At 46.6% G+C, this 21,055-nt stretch overlaps 1 protein-coding gene across 1 annotated transcript; it reads right to left on the bottom strand.

Moving 5' to 3' along the window:
* Positions 1 to 1,155: 1,155 nt before the first annotated feature.
* LOC311110033 (ubiquitin carboxyl-terminal hydrolase 38-like) lies at positions 1,156 to 20,220 on the bottom strand (the record flags this gene model as incomplete). Its single annotated transcript, XM_084188563.1, has 10 exons — positions 1,156 to 2,210; positions 9,489 to 10,875; positions 12,535 to 12,641; positions 12,769 to 12,868; positions 13,073 to 13,266; positions 13,558 to 13,716; positions 14,341 to 14,442; positions 18,584 to 18,713; positions 18,905 to 19,040; positions 19,539 to 20,220. The coding sequence occupies 10 exons, from the start codon at positions 20,218 to 20,220 to the stop codon at positions 2,034 to 2,036; spliced, it is 3,174 nt and encodes a 1,057-aa protein (XP_084044689.1). The 3' UTR covers positions 1,156 to 2,033.
* Positions 20,221 to 21,055: the final 835 nt, after the last annotated feature.

The raw sequence follows: 21,055 nt of genomic DNA, 5'->3' as shown, positions 1-21,055 counted from the left end.
GCAAATCAATTTATAACATTTTTGACATGCGTTTTTCTGGATTTTTGTTGTTGTTATTCTGTCTCTCACTGTTCAAATAAACCTACCATTAAAATTATAGACTGATAATGTCTTTGTCAGTGGGCAAACATACAAAATCAGCAGGGGATCAAATACTTTTTTCCCCCTCACTGTATTTCCTTCTTCCTGGATACTTCGTCAGGCTTATTAAACATTTTCACCTGTGGGCATAGAATGACCGAATGCTGGGACTGTGCATGAGAAACCTTGACACGCCACAGCAGTGACACAAACACACCACACATGAAGCAGGTGGTCTTGGCTACAGCTTCAAAGCCACTCTGCTCAGTCTTTGATCTAGGGAAGGGTAAAGGGGATACCTAGTCAGTTGCACAACTCTATGCATTCAACCGAAATGAGTCTTCCACATTTATCCCAACCCCTCTAGGTTCTCTGATGAAATCATATCCACACACTGGCAGTGGAAATGTTACCACCACAGTAACTTTGCATGCAATTAATCTGTATCACAGCAACAGACTCCATTAAAATGGGAACACCACCCAAAAGGTAAATGTATGGACATTCAATCATTAACAGTGCCTCAAAACCAGTCTTAACATTCACTCAAGCATCAAGTGGTCAATTGGAAACCTAGGAACCATAGCCAGTACATGTAATGTTTAGTTATGTGCAATATGTCTACAGCTGAGGAATGTAACTGAAGCCATAAAAATAAGAAATACAATACACAACCCATGTATCAACCCTAATCTACACTATTATAAATGCTGAATAAGACTAAAGGTAGGAGGCATTGATTGTGTGTGGGCAGACTGGGCACTGGAAAACACATGAAGCTGAATACTGCCATGAATTCATACGTCCGATAGCTAGCTACTGCAGTGTGTTCTAGGGGGTTTGGAAAGAGAAGCCAATAATACAAGAGTATCTAAATGACACTTGTGGAAGAAGGTGAAACGTGTGGAAGAATGTGAAACGTGAGGAAGAAGGTGAAACGTGTGGAAGGTGGTGAAACGCGTGGAAGGTGGTGAAACGCGTGGAAGAATGTGAAACGTGAGGAAGGTTGTGTAAAACTCACCAGGGGGGCTTGTGGGTAGAGCGAGGTGGACAGAGCATGCAGACACCAACAAGACACTTTCAGCAATTCATCTTTACTATTGAGGAAATCATGTATTGTACATTACTTATTAACACTGTCCAGCAAGGCTGAGGTTTGTGTCTGTCCAGTCAAATTCTGCTTGTAAAATCTGGATTAATAATCTAACAAAAGGCACATCAAATCTGCAACAACAAAAAGAAGTATCCCTGAATGAATAACTTAATTGTAATTAATTATAAGAGTCAATGTTAATGTTAGTAACCATAACCCCACCATAAGTTCAGCATGCAATTCTGTTCTCACTCAGCAACTTAAACCAGCAAAATACACTAATGTTGTATTAAAAGATTATTCTTATCTTATACTTTTTGAATTCAGTATTCATGGAATTAGTTAATCATATTCCATGATTACTGAATATATTTTCGCACCCATATCTGTACATTTTATTGCATATGAAAATGTCTTATCTGACAAAAAGTACACATCAAATATTATAGCAAAGACCAAAACGAATCTCCTTATCAAAAATCAAACCCACTGCTTGAAGAAAAAGAGATAAATGCATGCAAACCAGAAAAGGTTATGAATGTTAGCTTGTCCTGAGGCAGAAAGTTGTGAGTTATGGATGATAATAAAACGACAGAGCCAGACGTGAGAGTTCAGATCCTCACTGTAAGGTTGAGTCCAGTGTTGTGTGTTGGATTTAAATCCACGTGGGCGTGTACAGTAGGTGTTGTATTCGAGTGCTCTCTCCAAGATCTTCAGTGCTCTCTCTTTATGTTCATATGTGCTTCGCCATCCACTGGATGAGTAGCCAACCAGCCTTCTCTGTGTATGTCTCTCCATATATAGGAGTCCAGTGCCATATTTACTTGTCTCTCACGCTCTCTCCCCAGTCTCTCCTCTATCAGAAGACTAGCCTGTTGACAGTGTTGAACCCACCACCTCCTCCTCCTCCTCCTCCTCCTCCCCCCGAAGGACCACAGCTGCCCGGGGGTTCGTTGTCGTCTGATCCATTGGGCCTGAACGAGCAGGAGGCCGAGGCCGCCTGGAGAGCTCGGGTCCGCGCGTTCAGCTCCTGTTCCTATTGGACAAAGAGAAGGAGTTTAGGACAATTAAGCACTTTGTTCAGAGGGTCGTGTTCATTAAGCACCAAATGGAAGAAAACAGACTGAAACAGGCAGGGACTACCTGGACTTGAGCAATAAGAAACGCTTACTTAAATTTTCCGTTGCAGAATGTTTTAAAACGTTGCATCTCCTAATGAACATGACCCAGGAGTTTAGGTATTCTGTCTGAGCAAGAAGATGCTGCTCTGCTGCCCTCTAGTGGTTACATTGGGATTCCTGCAACTGTGTGGTTGAAGTAATTTTGTTTTTTTTGAGAGCTTATTGACTCATGAAATTTCACTTGACTAATTGAGTCTTGAAAGCATAAGGGAAATGTGTAACATGTGTATGGTTGGCTTTCTGAACACTCGCAACATGTTTTGATCAAAGCTTGTTCAGAACTACTTTAATCCTGTCAATGGATACATGGAAAACACAGGGCCCTATTAAATTGAACATGGGCACAATTTGAAAGGATAATTTCCAAATACAGGTCCAAATGAGGAGAGCAAACCGTGACTAGACGTTACCAGAAATACCCTGAAGAATATGGAAATGTAATTGACAGACGCCCCCCGCCCCCCCCATTAAAAAAAACATATTTTCACACTATCACTGACTTTGCTGATAACCAGGGGCGCAACTTTGGTTTTAGAAGTGGGGGGGATATATATATATATTTTTTTTCTTCACATTCCAATTATAAAACTGGGGGGGACAAAAATGCTATTTCAGAATGTGGGGGATCATGTCTCCCCCCGTCCCTAGTGAAAGTTGCGCCCCTGCTGATAACTACTTTGTTGAGGGAAAATGTACTGATACGATTATGATGCGTTGTCTCACCTAGCTGTCGTAAAATGAATGCATTAAATTGTAAGTCGCTCGGGAGAAGAGCGTCTGCTAAACGACTAAAAATGTAAATACGAATGCATTCACCTCAGTGCTAATCAAGCAATTAGAGGAAGGTTACCGGAGGCTAGCGTGATCATAAGTGAACACATTCCACTTCCCTGGGCCAACACATTAGCATAGCCTGATGCATCACTCAGTCAGGATCACACTAAACGGTTAGGCTAATGTTAATGGCCGCGTCACCCCTCCTTGGCCTGTATTTAGTGACAGGAATGACAGGCGCCGACACAGGGTGGGACTGGAGGGCTTTTTATATAGAGATAATTGGGTTGAGTAGGAGAGAGTGAATCAGCTTTGCACCCTTCGCTACCCTGTTATCTAAACCGGTCATGGACAGAGATGAAAGTAGAGTATTATATTATGGGCTGTTGCCCTCTAGTGGTTAAGAGGGCAGGGGTCAAATGTGAGGCTTGCACTCTGATAACCTTAAAAGGAAATCGTCTTTTTAGTTTCAAACCAAATATTAACATACTGTAAATTTAAGTGAGTAGAGCACTTGGATAGACGCAAGCAAACAGAAAACGCCTCATTCACTATACTCTACAATGGCGCCAGAGGGGATGGCTGCCGTTTTATGGACTCTTAACCAACCGTGCTAGTTTGTGGTTTAATTTGCATTGTTTGTAACTTATTTTGTACATAATGTTGCTGCTACCGTCTCTTCTGACCGAAAAGAGCTTCTGGACATCAGAACAGCGATTACTCACCTTGAACTGGATGAACACTTTTTCTTTAATGAGTCGGACGAGAGGGATTTGCTCCAGACACCCGACAGGGCCCTCATCCCAGTCATTCGCAGTAGAAAGAAAAGGAGATATCGCGGAAGGAGATCGGGGTGCCTGGTAAGGAGCCGGAGACGAGTGGCTAATCTGCCTTCGCCATCGATACTATTGGCCAATTTACAATCGCTTGGCCCCGTGTAGTTCAGTTGGTAGAGCATGGCGCTTGCAACGCCAGGGTTGTGGGTTCGTTTCCCATGGGGGGCCAGTATGAAAAAATGTATGCACTCACTAACTGTAAGTCGCTCTGGATAAGAGTGGCGCAGTGGTCTAAGGCACTGCTTTGCAGTGCTAACTGTGCCACTAGAGATCCTGGTTCGAATCCAGGCTCTGTCGCAGCCGGCCGCGACCGGGAGACTCATGGACGGCGCACAATTGGCCCAGCGTCGTCCAGGGTAGGGGAGGGAATGGCCGGCAGGGATGTAGCTCAGTTGATAGAGCATGGCGTTTGCAACGCCAGGGTTGTGGGTTCGTTTCCCACGGGGGGCCAGTATAAAAAATAAATGTATTCACTAACTGTAAGTCGCTCTGGATAAGAGCGTCTGCTAAATGACTAAAATGTAAATGTAAATGTAAGAGCATCTGCTAAATGACTAAAATGTCAAATGTAATAAAGTGGACGAACTACAAGACGATCCTACCAACGGGACATAAAAACGGTAATATCTTATGTTTCACCGAGTCATGGCTGAATGAAAACATGAATAACATACAACTGGTGGGTTATACACTGTATCGGCAGGATAGAACAGCAGCCTCTGGTAAGACAAGGGGTGGCGGTCTATGCATATTTGTAAACAACAGCTGGTGCACGATATCTAAGGAAGTCTCAAGGTTTTGCTCGCCTGAGGTAGAGTATCTCATGATCAGCTGTAGACCACACTATTTACCTAGAGAGTTTTCATCTATATTCTTTGTAGCTGTCTATTTACCACCACAAACTGATGCTGGCACTAAGACCGCACTCAATGAACTGTATACGGCCATAAGCAAACAGGAAACCGCTCATCCAGAGGCGGCACTCCTAGTGGCCGGGGACTTTAATGCAGAGAAACAAATCCGTTTTACCTCATTTCTACCAGCATGTTAAACATGCAACCAGAGGGAAAAAAAAAACTTTAGACCACCTTTACTCCAAACACAGAGACGCGTACAAAGCTCTCCCTCGCCCTCCATTTGGCAAATCTGACCATATTTCACTTCTCCTGATTCAGGCTTACAAACAAAAACTAAAGCAGGAAGCACCAGTCAATAAGAAAAGTGGTCAGATGAAGCAGATGCTAAGCTACAGGACTGTTTTGCTAGCACAGACTTGAATATGTTCCGGGATTCTTCCAATGGCATTGAGGAATATACCACATCAGTAACTGGCTTCATCAATAAGTGCATTGATGACGTCGTCCCCACAGTGACTGTACGTACATACCCCAACCAGAAGCCATGGATTACAGGCAACATCCGCACTGAGCTAAAGGGTAGAGCTGCCGCTTTCAAGGAGCGGGACTCTAACCCGGAACCTTATAAGAAATCCCGCTATGCCCTCCGACGAACCATCAAACAGGCAAAGAGTCAATACAGGACTAAGATCGTACTACACCGGCACCGACGCTCGTCGGATGTGGCAGGCTTGCAAACTATTACAGACTACAAAGGGAAGCACAGTCGCGAGCTGCCCAGTGACACGAGCTTACCAGACAAGCTAAATTACTTCTATGCTCGCGTCAAGGCAATTAACACGGAAACATGCATGAGAGCATCAGCTGTTCCGGACAACTGTGTGATCACGCTCTCCGTAGCCGATGTGTGTAAGACCTTTAAACAGGTCAACATTCACAAGGCCGCAAGGCCAGACGGATTACCAGGACGTGTACTCTGAGCATGCGCTGACCAACTGGCAAGTGTCTTCACTGACATTTTCAACCTCTCCCTGTCTGAGTCTGTAATACCAACATGTTTCAAGCAGACCACCATAGTCCCAGTGCCCAAGAACACTAAGGTAACCTGCCTAAATTACTACTGACCCGTAGCACTCACGTCTGTAGCCATGAAGTGCTTTGAAAGGCTGGTCATGGCTCACATCAACATCATTATCCCAGAAACCCTAGTCCCACTCCAATTTGCATACCGCCCCAACAGATCCACAGATGATGCAATCTCTAATGCGCTCCACACTACCCTTTCACACTTGGACAAAAAGGAACAGCTATGTGAGAATGCTATTCATGGTCTACAGCTCAGCGTTCAACACCATAGTGCCCTCAAAGCTCATCACTAAGCTAAGGACCCTGGGACTAAACACCTCCCTCTGCAACTGGATCATGGACTTCCTGATGGGCCGCCCCCAGGTGGTAAGGGTAGGTAACAACACATCCGCCACGCTGATCCTCAAACCGGGTGCCCCTCAGGGGTGCGTGCTCAGTCCCCTCCTCTACTCCCTGTTCACTCATGACTGCATGGCCAGGCACGACTCCAACACCATCATTAAGTTTGCCGATGACACAACAGTGGTAGGCCTGATCACCGACAAGACAGCCTATAGGGAGGAGGTCAGAGACCTGGCCGTGTGGTGCCAGGACAACAACCTCTCCCTCAACGTGATCAAGACAAAGTAGATGATTGTGGACTACAAGAAAAAGAAGAGGACCGAGCACGCCCCCATTCTCATCGATGGGGCAGTAGTGGAGCAGGTTGAGAGCTTCAAGTTCCTTGGTGTCCACATCACCAACAAACTAACATGGTCCAAGCACACCAAGACAGTCTCCCCCTAAAGAGACTGAAAAGATTTGGCATGGGTCTTCAGATCCTCAAAAGGTTCTACAGCTTCGAGAGCATCCGGACTGGTTGCATCACTGCTTGGTATGGCAACTGCTCGGCCGCAAGGCACTACAGAGGGTAGTGCGTATGGCCCAGTACATCACTGGGGCCAAGCTTCCTGCCATCCAGGACCTCTATACCAGGCGTGTCAGAGAGAGGCCCTAAAAATTGTCAAAGTCTCCAGCCACCCAGGGCCTCCCGAGTGGCACAGTGGTCTAAGGCACTGTGTTGCAGTGCTAGCTGTGCCACTAGAGATCTTGGTTCGGGTCAAGGCTCTGTCGCAGCCGGCCGCGACCGGGTGACCCATGGGGCGGCGCACAATTGGCCCAGCGCCATCCAGGGTAGGGGAGGGTTTGGCCGGCAGGGATGTTCTTGTCCCATCGCGCACTAGCGACTCCTGTGGCGGGCCGGGCGCAGTGCATGCTGACTCGGTCGCCAGGTGTACGGTGTTTCCTCCGACACATTAGTGCGGCTGGCTTCCGGGTTAAGCGGGCACTGTGTCAAGAAGCAGTGTGGCTTGGTTGGGTTGTGTTTCGGAGGACGCATGACTCTCGACCTTCGCCTCTCCCGTGTCCGTACGGGAGTAGCAACGATTGGACAATTGGATACCACGAAATTGGGAAGAAAAAGGGGTTAAAATACCAACAACAACAAAAAAAGACTCCAGCCACCCAAGTCAGACGGTTCTCTCTGCTACCGCACGGCAAGCAGTACCGGAGCGCAAAGTCTAGGTCCAAGAGGCTTCTAAACAGCTTCTACCCACAAGCCATAAGACTCCTGAACATCTAATCAAATGGCTACCCAGACTATTTGCATTGCCCCATCCCCCCGCTACTCTGTTTATTATCTATGCATAGTCACTTTAATAAATAACTCTACCTACATGTACAGTAAGGGAAAAAAGTATTTGATCCCCTGCTGATTTTGTACGTTTGCCCACTGACAAAGACATGATCAGTCTATAATTTTAATGGTAGGTTTATTTGAACAGCGAGAGACAGAATAACAAAATCCAGAAAAACACATGTCAAAAATGTTATTAATTGATTTGCATTTTAATGAGGGAAATAAGTATTTGACCCCTCTGCAAAACATGACTTAGTACTTGGTGGCAAAACCCTTGTTGGCAATCACAGAGGGCAGACGTTTCTTGTAGTTGGCCACCAGGTTTGCACACATCTCAGGAGGGATTTTGTTCCACTCCTCTTTGCAGATCTTCTCCAAGTCATTAAGGTTTCGAGGCTGACGTTTGGCAACTCGAACCTTCAGCTCCCTCCACAGATTTTCTATGGGATTAAGGTCTGGAGACTGGTTAAGCCACTCCAGGACCTTAATGTGCTTCTTCTTGAGCCACTCCTTTGTTGCCTTGGCCGTGTGTTTTGGGTCATTGTCATGCTGGAATACCCATCCATGACCCATTTTCAATGCTCTGGCTGAGGGAAGGAGGTTCTCACCCAAGATTTGACGGTACATGGCCCCGTCCATCGTCCCTTTGATGCGGTGAAGTTGTCCTGTCCCCTTAGCAGAAAAACACCCCCAAAGCATAATGTTTCCACCTCCATGTTTGACGGTGGGGATGGTGTTCTTGGGGTCATAGGCAGCATTCCTCCTCCTCCAAACATGGCGAGTTGAGTTGATGCCAAAGAGCTCGATTTTGGTCTCATCTGGCCACAACACGTTCACCCAGTTCTCTTCTGAATCATTCAGATGTTCATTGGCAAACTTCAGACGGGCCTGTATATGTGCTTTCTTGAGCAGGGGGACCTTGCGGGCGCAGCAGGATTTCAGTCCTTCACGGCGTAGTGTGTTACTAATTGTTTTCTTGGTGACTATGGTCCCAGCTGCCTTGAGATCATTGACAAGATCCTCCCGTGTAGCTCTGGGCTGATTCCTCACCGTTCTCATGATCATTGCAACTCCACTAGGTGAGATCTTGCATGGAGCCCCAGGCCGAGGGAGATTGACAGTTCTTTTGTGTTTCTTCCATTTGCGAATAATCGCACCAACTGTTGTCACCTTCTCACCAAGCTGCTTGGCAATGGTCTTGTAGCCCATTCCAGCCTTGTGTAGGTCTACATCTTGTCCCTGACATTCTTGGAGAGCTCTTTGGTCTTGGCCATGGTGGAGAGTTTGGAATCTGATTGATTGATTGCGTCTGTAGACAGGTGTCTTTTATACAGGTAACAAACTGAGATTAGGAGCACTCCCTTTAAGAGTGTGCTCCTAATCTCAGCTCGTTACCTGTATAAAAGACACCTGGGAGCCAGAAATCTTTCTGATTGAGAGGGGTCAAATACTTATTTCCCTCATAAAATGCAAATCAATTTATACAATTTTTGACATGCGTTTTTCTGGATTTTAAAATTATAGACTGATCATGTCTTTGTCAGTGGGCAAACGTACAAAAATCAGCAGCGGATCAAATACTTTTTTCCCCTCACTGTACATATTACCTGGACTAACCGGTGCCCCCGCACATTGTCTCGGTACCGGTACCCCCTGTATATAGCCTCGCTATTGTAATTTTTACTGCTGCTCTTTAATTATTTGTTAGTTTTATTTCGTATTATTTTATATTGTATTTTTTGTGTGATTTTTTTTGGTATTCTTTCTTAAAACTGCATTGTTGGTTAAGGGCTTGTAAGTAAGCATTTCACTGTAAGGTCTACACCTGTTATATTCGGCGCATGTGACAAATAAAATGTAATTTGATTTCGATTTGTAACTCTTCATACCCCCTCCTCTCACCTGTAAAAAGAGCTTGTTGTCCTTGGTGACGGCGTCCATCAGTTCTTTCTGCAGCGGAGGTTCAGAGCCCAGTCTCATGCCGTTGGCCGTCACTCCCCCGGTACTGTTCTGCCCCGCGGTAAAGTCCTGCTTCCGGTAGATCAGCACGTAGGCTGTGTCCTTGGGGAAACGGTTGGTGATGTTCTGAACCGACCCCAACGAAGTGAATGTCACCCTGCTGTCGTTAAACAGCAGCCAATCCCGGGCCGCCTGGCCTCCGCACACCTCCTCCACTTCCGGTTTAGGAGGAGTCGCCCCCAGTGTGGCAGAGCAAGTGGGTGCAATGGGCTCAGTCTGCCCGTTCCCAGGCTCCTCCCCCAGGGTAAGGTGATTGGCTAGGTGGTGTTGGGCGCCGTCGGCCCCGTTGAGGTTGCGGCCGTAGGAGTAGTAATGGCCGCTCTCCGACGACAACCCAGAATGCATCACTACGGAGCTGAGGACGTAGGGAACTAACTGGGCCGCCGGCCACACCCCTACCTCAGTTTCTCCTCCGTTCATCCCGTTCTCGCCCTCTATCCCACCCTCTTCCTCTTCCTCTCTCCGTGACGGCTTCAGTTTCTTGGCTAGGTTTTCGCTGCTCTCGGGTGAGTCCACTTGGAGTGGAGAGGATGGTGGTGAGGAAGAGGACGAAGAGTGTTTGGGTGGAGGGGCGTGCACGGGCAGTCTCATGAGCGGCGGTATGGTGACGTTGTCCAGGATCTTGCGGCGCACGTGGCACTTGGCGTCGTAGGAGAACCTCAGCAGCGTGAGGATGAGGTACTCGGGCGCCGCCACCACCCTCATCCCCCGCTCCGCCCGCTGCAGCGAGCCGCACTTCTGGCAGAAGTAGGCGTTCTCCTTATCAAGGATCTCTGGTGCCAGGAAGTAGTCCACCAGGTCAGGAACAGACAGCGGTGGCTCGCTGGACGCTTGGGCAAAATGGACGCCGGTGGTGGAGGCCGCGGCGGGTTTGGGAGAAGGGCCTATTTCGGGAGCCTCGCTGCCCCCGTTGACAGCCCCCTGGCAGGGGCCCCGGGGTTCCTCTGATGGGCCCCCGGTCTGAAGAGGGCTGGTGGTGGTGGAGGGACAGAATGCCAGGGACAGGTCAGTGAAAGGTTCTTCTTTCTCCGAGACGCCGTTACATGCCATGCAGCGGATACCCGTGCTCAGCCTGCCTCTGAACATCCTCTCAATCAGCGTCCTCTCGTCATTCTCCTCGGACTTCGCCTCCACAGGGGCCACGGGTGACACTCCGGCGTCCTCCGCGGAGGTTTGACCCCCGGTGTCGTCGCTCGGTCTGTTGCTAGGGGAGATGACATTTGGTTTGGCTGACATGAGGACCTGGATGGTTTTCTCCTCTTCGTGTAACCTTGGCAACAGAACGCGAGGAGAAAATAAAACATTTTACAAAAAATACAATATGCAAATGAATGCAACAGCATAATAAATGGAGATGTCCTTTTCAATAACACCCATTCAGTGAACATCAATTCTATTACTTCTTAAGATCCTTCTCTCAAAATACTCTCCAGACAAACACACGCTAGATTCATACATTCTTGCCATCTATACCGAGAGTCTTACAGGTTTTAGGAGTTGTAGGGTGCTCCAGCAGTCTACTAGATGGCGTACATACCTGTCCAGGAGGAAGGAGTTGTAGGGTGCTCCAGCAGTCTACTAGATGGCGTACCTACCTGTCCAGGAGGAAGGAGTTGTAGGGTGCTCCAGCAGTCTACTAGATGGTGTACCTACCTGTCCAGGAGGAAGGAGTTGTAGGGTGCTCCAGCTGTCTACTAGATGGTGTACCTACCTGTCCAGGAGGAAGGAGTTGTAGGGTGCTCCAGTAGTCTACTAGGTGGTGTACCTACCTGTCCAGGAGGAAGGAGTTGTAGGGTGCTCCAGCTGTCTACTAGATGGTGTACCTACCTGTCCAGGAGGAAGGAGTTGTAGGGTGCTCCAGTAGTCTACTAGATGGTGTACCTACCTGTCCAGGAGGAAGGAGTTGTAGGGTGCTCCAGCTGTCTACTAGATGGCGTACCTACCTGTCCAGGAGGAAGGAGTTGTAGGGTGCTCCAGCTGTCTACTAGATGGCGTACCTACCTGTCCAGGAGGAAGGAGTTGTAGGGTGCTCCAGTAGTCTACTAGGTGGTGTACCTACCTGTCCAGGAGGAAGGAGTTGTAGGGTGCTCCAGCTGTCTACTAGATGGCGTACATACCTGTCCAGGAGGAAGGAGTTGTAGGGTGCTCCAGTAGTCTACTAGGTGGTGTACCTACCTGTCCAGGAGGAAGGAGTTGTAGGGTGCTCCAGCTGTCTACTAGATGGTGTACCTACCTGTCCAGGAGGAAGGAGTTGTAGGGTGCTCCAGTAGTCTACTAGGTGGTGTACCTACCTGTCCAGGAGGAAGGAGTTGTAGGGTGCTCCAGTAGTCTACTAGATGGTGTACCTACCTGTCCAGGAGGAAGGAGTTGTAGGGTGCTCCAGCTGTCTACTAGATGGTGTACCTACCTGTCCAGGAGGAAGGAGTTGTAGGGTGCTCCAGTAGTCTACTAGATGGTGTACCTACCTGTCCAGGAGGAAGGAGTTGTAGGGTGCTCCAGTAGTCTACTAGGTGGTGTACATACCTGTCCAGGAGGAAGGAGTTGTAGGGTGCTCCAGCTGTCTACTAGATGGCGTACCTACCTGTCCAGGAGGAAGGAGTTGTAGGGTGCTCCAGTAGTCTACTAGGTGGTGTACCTACCTGTCCAGGAGGAAGGAGTTGTAGGGTGCTCCAGCTGTCTACTAGATGGCGTACATACCTGTCCAGGAGGAAGGAGTTGTAGGGTGCTCCAGTAGTCTACTAGGTGGTGTACCTACCTGTCCAGGAGGAAGGAGTTGTAGGGTGCTCCAGCTGTCTACTAGATGGTGTACCTACCTGTCCAGGAGGAAGGAGTTGTAGGGTGCTCCAGTAGTCTACTAGGTGGTGTACCTACCTGTCCAGGAGGAAGGAGTTGTAGGGTGCTGCAGTAGTCTACTAGGTGGCGTACCTACCTGTCCAGGAGGAAGCGGAGGTACTCAGAACAGTCCTGCTGGGAACCTGCATTGAACCAGGGGGGCCGAGACGCCTCAAAGAAGAGTCTGGGGGCGTACGCTGCCCTCTGCAGGAGACACACACACACTGAATGACCACTCACCGAAGACACACACCAAGTGAAAGATCAGTGTTAGATCAATAGTCATTTCCATTGAAAACACGATGGCCACCAACAGCCAAGGGAGACAAACCTGGGTGTGTGAGAGGAAGGCGAAGAGGAGCTGCAGTTTCTTCATCAGTGTGTTGGCAGTGGCATCATTCAGATGTAACGATAAGACATGCCTCCTGAAACTGGAAGAGAATGGTAGAATGGTTCATGCATAGCAGAACATAAGACCTTCCTACAGAAATATTTCAGCATTATATCATTCTATTGAGAGCGGATGTATATAGACAGCTTTGTTAACAATGTGGTCAATTCAATATTAATGTAACGTGTAGTTGTGTGTGTGTGTCTGCCTGTGTGTGTGTGTGTACACTAAATCCACTACTCACTCTGTAGCTGAGAAGAGAGTCTGTATGATGCTGTTCATGTAGCAGGTGTTTCCCAGGTTGATGAGGCCAGTCTTGCCTGTCTCAGACTTGCCAGCCAGCCTCAGCAGCCCTGAGGCAAATGAGTTGGACTGGGACGTCCAGGCACTTTGGTTCAGAACCAGCTTGATCTTCCCCTCACTGGGCCCGGGTAGCTCCTAGGGGGCGGGGGGGGGAGACTACAGCTTTCAGACACGCCATACATCTGTTTACCATACATGATCTGCATAGTATTGTACACTCAGAATTTTAAAAAAGGTCTATACTACAATAACGACAGTAAATTAAAGATATTTCCAATCATTCACGACGTCACAAACATTACAGTTGGTCACATAAATGATGTAAACCTACTTTTCCCCCATGTCAGGTGGACCATAATATAAGGACAGTAAATGTTTCTGATACATAAAAAAAAAAGGACAACACTGGTTGTTAAGGTGTCTTACTTTGATGGCCTCCAGGATGTTGTCGTAGAGGTCAGGGAAGCCAGAGTACTGGTACATCATACAGTGGATGAGCTCTGTGAAGTGGAGCAGGAAAACCTTACTGGTGGGCACGCCGTCCCTCTTCAGACTCTGAACCAGCTCCACCACATGTGGCACCACCTGGGGAACACACAGTCAATGTATTGAAGACTCCATTCACATTTTAGTCATTTAGCAGACTTGTAGTTAGTGCATTCATCCTAAGATGGCTAGGTGAGACAACCAACATATCACAGTCGTAGTCAATCTATCCTCAATCAAGAAGTTATCAGCAAGGTCAGTGCTGGTAGACGATGTTCTTGGTCATATGCGCATCACATCTGTCGTAATCTGTTACAAGGTGGAAAGGTGCAGTGGAGGAAACTAGGCACTGCATATAGCAGAGGAACACCACTAAACACACTGATGTAGTGACAGGTAAAAACAACCTTCACATGCTACATTAAACTTCCCTTTTTGTCATGGGGGGGGGGGGGGGGGGGGGGGGTCACATTGACTTAAATGTACTCAACCTTTTAAAATGAATTGACAATCATGGCTGATGAAAACACCCCACCAGCCATCTAAAGGACCATCATGGTGCTTTAAACACTTTACACATCATTAGTGGAAGAGCCCTGCTGAGAGCAGAGTGCTTATGGGAAATGGGGCCTGAACGTGTTTCAGCTAAATAGAGGGAATGAGGGAGGAGATGACATGCGTTGTGCAATAGAATGAGTTGTATTGTGTGTGTGTGTTTCTTACCAAGTGGAAGGCCTCAGGTGAGTGTTGGAAACTCAGCAGCATGTGGGAGAGAACCACTAGGGCCCCCTGCCGCACAATGGGGTACCACAGACGGTTTAACACCTACACACACACAAAGAAACATGGTCAAAAATAAACATATAGCATATGCATTGCACATACACGTACACTGACACAGAAACACACTGTTCAGAAGATTAGTGATATACAGTGCCTACGGAAAGTATTCAGACCCCTTGACTTTTTCCACATTGTTACAGCCTTATTCTAAAAAGGATTAAATAAAAACAAATCCTCACCAGTCCACACACTATACCCCATGATGACAAAGCGAAAACAGGTTTTTAAAATGTTTTGCAAATGTATAAAAATTAAAATACCTTATTTACATAAGTATTCAGACCCTTTGCTATGAGACTTGAAATTGCGCTCGGGTGCATTCTGTTTCCATTGATCATCCTTGAGATGTTTCTACAACTTGGAGTCCACCAGTTGTAAATTCAATTGATTGGACATGATTTGGAAAGGCACACAACTGTCTATATAAGGTCCCACAGCTGACAGTGCATGTCAGAGCAAAAACCAAGCCATGAGGTCAAAGGAATTGTTCGTAGAGCTCCGAGACAGATTGTGTCGAAGCACAGATCTGGGGAAGGGTACCAAAAAATTTCTGCAGCATTGAAGGTCCCCAAGAACACAGTGGCCTCCATCATTCTTAAATGGAAGAAGTTTGGAACCACCAAGACTCTTCCTAGAGCTGGCCACCCGGCCAAACTGAGCAATTGGGGGAGAAGGGCCTTGGTCAGGGAGGTAACGAAGAACCCAATGGTCACTCTGACAGAGCTCCAGAGTTCCTCTGTGGAGATGGGAGAATCTTCCAGAAGGACAACAATCTCTGCAGCACTCCACCAATCAGGCCTTTATGGTAGAGTGGCCAGACGGAAGCCACTCCTCAGTAAAAGGCACATGACAGCCCGCTTGGAGTTTGACAAAAGGCACCTAAAGGACTCTCAGACCATGACAAACAAGATTGTCTGGTCTGATGAAACCAAGATTGAACTCTTTGGCCTGAATGCCAAGCGTCACGTCGAGGAAACCTGGCACCATCCCTACGGTGAATCACGGTGGTGGCAGCATCATGCTGTGGGGATGTTTGTCAGCGGCAGGGACTGGGAGACTAGTCAGGAGAGGGAAAGATGAACAGAGGTGGCCCAGCCAGAGCCCGGACTTGAACCCGATCTAACAACTCTGGAGAGACCTGTGCAGCAACGCTCCCCATCCAACTTGACAGAGCTTGAGAGGATCTGCAGAGAAGAATGGGAGAAACTCCTCAAATACAGGTGTGCCAAGCTTGTTGCGTCATACTCAAGAAGACTCGATGCTATAATTGCTGCCAAAGGTGTGTCAACAAAGTACTGAGTAAAGGGTCTGAATACCTAAGTAAATGTGATATTTCAGTTTTAGATTTTTTATAAATTAGCAAACATTTCTGAAAACCTGTTTTTGCTTTGCCATTAAGGGGTATTGTGTGTATTGATGAGGATAAAAAAAAAAAAATCAATTTTAGAATAAGGGTGAAACGTAACAAAATGTGGAAAAAGTCAAGGGGTCTGAATACTTTCCGAAGGCACTGTAGCTAGACACCATAACGACCAAACTACAGGAACAGATTTTCGTCCATGTGATCATCTATTCATCAGTTCTAACTGATGTTACTCTGTAGTTATAGATGCTATTACCACAGAGTTTGTAAACCTAGAGGCACAACATTGCGAGACTTCCGGGAATTCTTGCGAAACACACCAGGCCGGGGTTTGAGAAGTCAATGAGAAGTGAAAATTCTTCCTTAGTTGTGAATTGTCTCAAAATCTAAAAGCACAACCTAGAGTCGAGCCAATGAGCTTGGGTGCATCCTACACACACACACACAAAGAAACATGGTCAAAAATAAACATATAGCTTATGCACTGCACGTACACTGACACAGAAACACACAATTTAGAAGATAAGTGATATTGTGGCGCAGTGGTCTAAGGCACTGCATCGCTAGCTGTGCCACTAGTGACCGGGAGACCCATGGGGCGGCGCACAATTGACCCAGCGTCGTCCAGGGTAGGGGAGGGAATGGCCGGCAGGGATGTAGCGCAGTTGGTAGAGCATGGCGTTTGCAATGCCAGGGTTGTGGGTTCGATTCCCACGGGGGGCCAGTATGAAAAAAATAAAAATAATGTATGCACTCACTAAGTCGCTCTGGATAAGAGCATCTGCTAAATGACAAAAAAAAAAAAAAAAAATGTCTTAAGTAGTTGAACCTGTTATTACTCCAACCTTGTGAAAGTGACAAACTGACAGGTTTTCATTTTCGTCAAAAATAACTTTATACTGAAGGAATGACTTTGATTTGACGGCCTGCACATGCGCAGTTCGGCGCTAGACGACCGTTAGACCAGATGACGTGTTTCTATGCATGTGCTTAGCTTGCCAACATCGCCATGACATCGTGTACACAGTGCCTTGCAAAAGTATTCATCCCCCTTGGCGTTTTTACTATTTTGTTGCATTACAACCTGTAATTTAAATTTATTTTTATTTGGATTTCATGTAATGGACATACACAAAATAGTCCAAAGTGGAATTTAAAAAATAACTTGTTTCCAAAAATTCTAAAAAATAAATAACGGAAAAGTGGTGCGTGCATATGTATTCACCCCCTTTGTTATGAAGCCCCTAAATAAGATCTGGTGCAACCAATTACCTTCAGAAGTCACATCATTAGTTAAATAAAGTCCACGTGTGTGCAATCTAAGTGTCACATGATCACAGTATATATACACACACACACCTGTTCTGAAAGGCCCCAGAGTCTGCAACACCACTAAGCAAAGGGCACCACAAAGCAAGCAGCACCATGAAGACCAAGGAGCTCTCCAAACAGGTCAGGGACAAAGTTGTGGAAAAGTACAGATCAGGGTTGGGTTATAAAGAAATATCTGAAACTTTGAACATCCCACAGAGCACAACTAAATCCATTATTAAAAAATGGAAAGAATATGGCACCACAACAAACCTGCCAAGAGAGGGCCGCCCACCAAAACTCATGGATCAGGCAAGGAGGGCATTAATCAGAGAGGCAACAAAGAGACCAACGATAACCCTGAAGGAGCTGCAAAGCTCCACAGCGGAGATTGGAGTATCTGTCCATAGGACCACTTTAAGCCATATACTCCACAGAGATGGGCTTTACAAAAGAGTGGCCAGAAAAAAGCCATTGCTTACAGAAAAAAATAAGCAAACACATTTGGTGTTCGCCAAAAGCCATGTGGGAGACTCCTCAAACATATGGAAGAAGGTACTCTGGTCAGATTAGACTAAAATTTAGCTTTTTGGCCATCAAGGAAAACGCTATGTCTGGCGCAAACCCAACACCTCTCATCACCCCTAGAACACCATGTTTTTCCATCGGTAGGGACTGGGAAACTGGTCAGAATTGAAGGAATTCTAAATACAGGGAAATTGTTGAAGGAAACCTGTTTCAGTCTTCCAGAGATTTGAGACTGGGACGGAGGTTCACCTTCCAGCAGGACAATGACCCTAAGCATACTGCTAAAGCAACACTCGAGTGGTTTAAGGGGAAACATTTAAATGTCTTGGAATGGCCTGGTCAAAGCCCAGACCTCAATCCAATTGAGAATCTGTGGTATGACTTAAAGATTGCTGTACACCAGCAGAACCCATCCAACTTGAAGGAGCTGGAGCAGTTTTGCCTTGAAGAATGGGCAAAAATCCCAGTGGCTAGATGTGCCAAGCTTATAGAGACATACCCCAAGAGACTTGCAGCTGTAATTGCTGAAAAAGGTGGCTCTACAAAATATTGACTTTGGGGGGGTGAATAGTTATGCACGCTCAAGTTCAGTTTTTTGTTTTATTTCTTGTTTGTTTCACAATAAAAAATATTTTGCATCTTTAATGTAGTAGGCATGTTGTGTAAATCAAATGATACAAACCCCCCCAAAAAAATCAAATTTAATTCCAGGTTGTAAGGCAACAAAATAGGAAAAATGCCAAGGGGGGTGAATACATTCGCAAGTCACTGTAAGTGTGATCGGGGATTTCTATTGGAGAAGCAGTTTCTGCCGATCTTCATCCTGTACTGTCTTTGCTATTACCATGTGTTACTACCATCTGAACTCATTGGTACATGGACAGTCCCTGCTGTGGTCATAGTGGTCAGTACACTACCCACCAGTTCAATCTTGAGCAGGGTGACATCTATGAGGATGGTGAACTTCTGCACCGCGGCCAGCCCCTTCAGCAGGGCAATGACCCATGTGTCCACATGGTGGGCTAGAGGCCAGGACAACCAGTCAATCATCCTGAGGATGGAAAAAGAGAAACGGAGGGAGAGAGGTAGATGGAGAAAGAGAGAACGGTAAATAAGGGCAGAAAAGTTATATTAAAATCACTACATCCATCTAGTGTACACACTGCAAATACAACAGACTAATTTAATCAGTTTAGCTAATGAAAAAACAACAGTAAAAGGCACCCAGTGGCACCCAGTGACCTGCAGAGTGCTTGAGTCATGCTGGTGTCTTTGACGTTCTGGTCGGTGGTAAGGCTCTTGATGAGAACTGTGATCATCTGGAGAGGTATGTGCTGGACCAGGCTGGCTAGGGCAATGGAGGGGTCGAAGGAAGGGTCTGTGCAGAACACAAAACAAACTGTAGTACACCAATAACAGTACAATTGACGGTCACAGCTTATGACATCTGGCACAATTGTATTCAAATGTATTGTTCACAACCTCTACCCTAACCAAGTGACCCAATTCAACGATGGGTTTGAAGTCTGATATTGAGCGGTGCACTCTGTACCACCCTGGATCATTAAAATGACAGAGGTTACTGTTCCAAGTCTCAGTCATGTGCTAACAAGCCTGACATTCCTAGTTTTTCCATAGGTGGGTGAAGGTCAAATTATGCCTGCATTAGCAAATAGTATTCTGTACTTTACTTCTGTACAGTAAAAATGGATACGGTATTTGAAACTGCTCATTTATTTCAAAATATATTATTAGTGAATAGACGACTAGTGTGAGGCATTGATGTATAGACACATACAGTGAAATGTGATTGTGTGTGTGTGTGCGCATTCATCTGTGACTGTGTGTGGTGCTCCCTCCCTCCTCTCAGTCTCACCGGTGGAGGAGATTATAGCGAACACCTCCTGCAGAGAGGGCAGCAGCGTGGCCGGATCCGCCTTCCAGATGTTCTGCAGTAATGTGCTGACCTTGGTCACCTGTTCCACATACTCCCTCAGCTCCCGCTCCTGGCTGGCTGGACAGTGGAAGTACCCGATTGTCCTCACCAACTGCTGGCAGAACAGAATGGCCACCTTCTCCCGGGGGATGCACTGTACGAAGTCTGAGAGCATTGTGGCGAGACGGGCGCACAGGGCTGGCTCAGGCCGTTCGCACACCATCCTTAGGACTTCTGTCTGGATGATGGTGAAGATATCAAGCACCGAGGGGCAGCTGATCAGCAGCCGCAGGCAGCCATGGATGTAGTCCATCACGGCCGGGTCCTTGCGGTCCAGGGGGCCGTAGCCCTGCTGTAACAGGCCCAGGACAAAGTCTTTGCTGAAGAAGAGCTCAAAATCGGCACGGTGGTAGCGGGCGTAGGCTTCCAGCACCTGGAAGCCCACCTGTTTCTGGAAGGCGTCTTCGCCCAGGAGGATGAGGCGAGTGGTGAGTGTGTACAGGGCCTGGCATTGCTCCTCCGTGACCTCTTTCTCTGCGGCTTCAACTACCTTCTTCACGATGGCCTTCTTCACTGGGACTGAGTGAGAGGAGCTGACCAGCGCTTCCAAAATCTTGTCCATGATGGCGGTCGATCTATATAGCTGTGAGGGGAAAGATTGGGGAGCAGTACACACCTAAAATAGGAGAGCGAGCAGGACATCAACCACCATTAGTGACCAGTTACTTATTCTGGCTAGCTTTCCATTTCTTCATGGCATGTCCAACATAGCTAGCTACACGTGTGATTCGGTCAATAACTTGTAAATAACAAACTGAAGTTGTTTTTACCATTGCTGAAAAGTTGTAGAACCTAGCAATATCAAAAGGCTATAAAGCTAGCCACAGGTAAACAAAAACACAGTATCCTGCCTGCTTTGGATTATCATCAAAGTTAGCTAATTTAGCTAGCTAAACAAGTTAACACATTGGAGCTAGTTAGTTACCGTAACCACAAGCGGCATGTTATCGAATTCAAATTATCTGAGATTAAAGGCATTGATGCACAAATAAAACATGTGTGGATGGCAAACTTTAGTTCGCCATCTAGTTAGCTAGGGTTCTTTAACAAACTAGCTAGCTATGCTAGCATGACGTTCGCTGTGTATGGAAACAAAGCAGGCCGGAGATGTCGCTGACTTAGCAGAAATGTATCTTCCCAAACATCACTTACCAATATAATTCATAATACCAGCATCCGATGAAAATATCATAAAATGCCAGTTGACATTAGTTGCCTGTTGACAGCTCATCCATTTCTTATTTTGATGTTATTTGGTAAAATCAGCTGATTTAAAAGACCTGCAGAACGTCATTCCGATGGACCACGAATTTTTCTCGGAGCCTTCTGCTTTTGACCATCTCATTGCCTGTTTACAAAGAACGAAAATGGCGTGTATAAAATAAAATATGAACATT

This window comes from Coregonus lavaretus (assembly GCF_964263955.1).
Source record: "Coregonus lavaretus genome assembly, contig: SUPER_35_unloc_1, whole genome shotgun sequence".
NCBI lineage: Eukaryota > Metazoa > Chordata > Actinopteri > Salmoniformes > Salmonidae > Coregonus > Coregonus lavaretus.
This window is presented reverse-complemented; position numbering and strand designations above follow the sequence as displayed.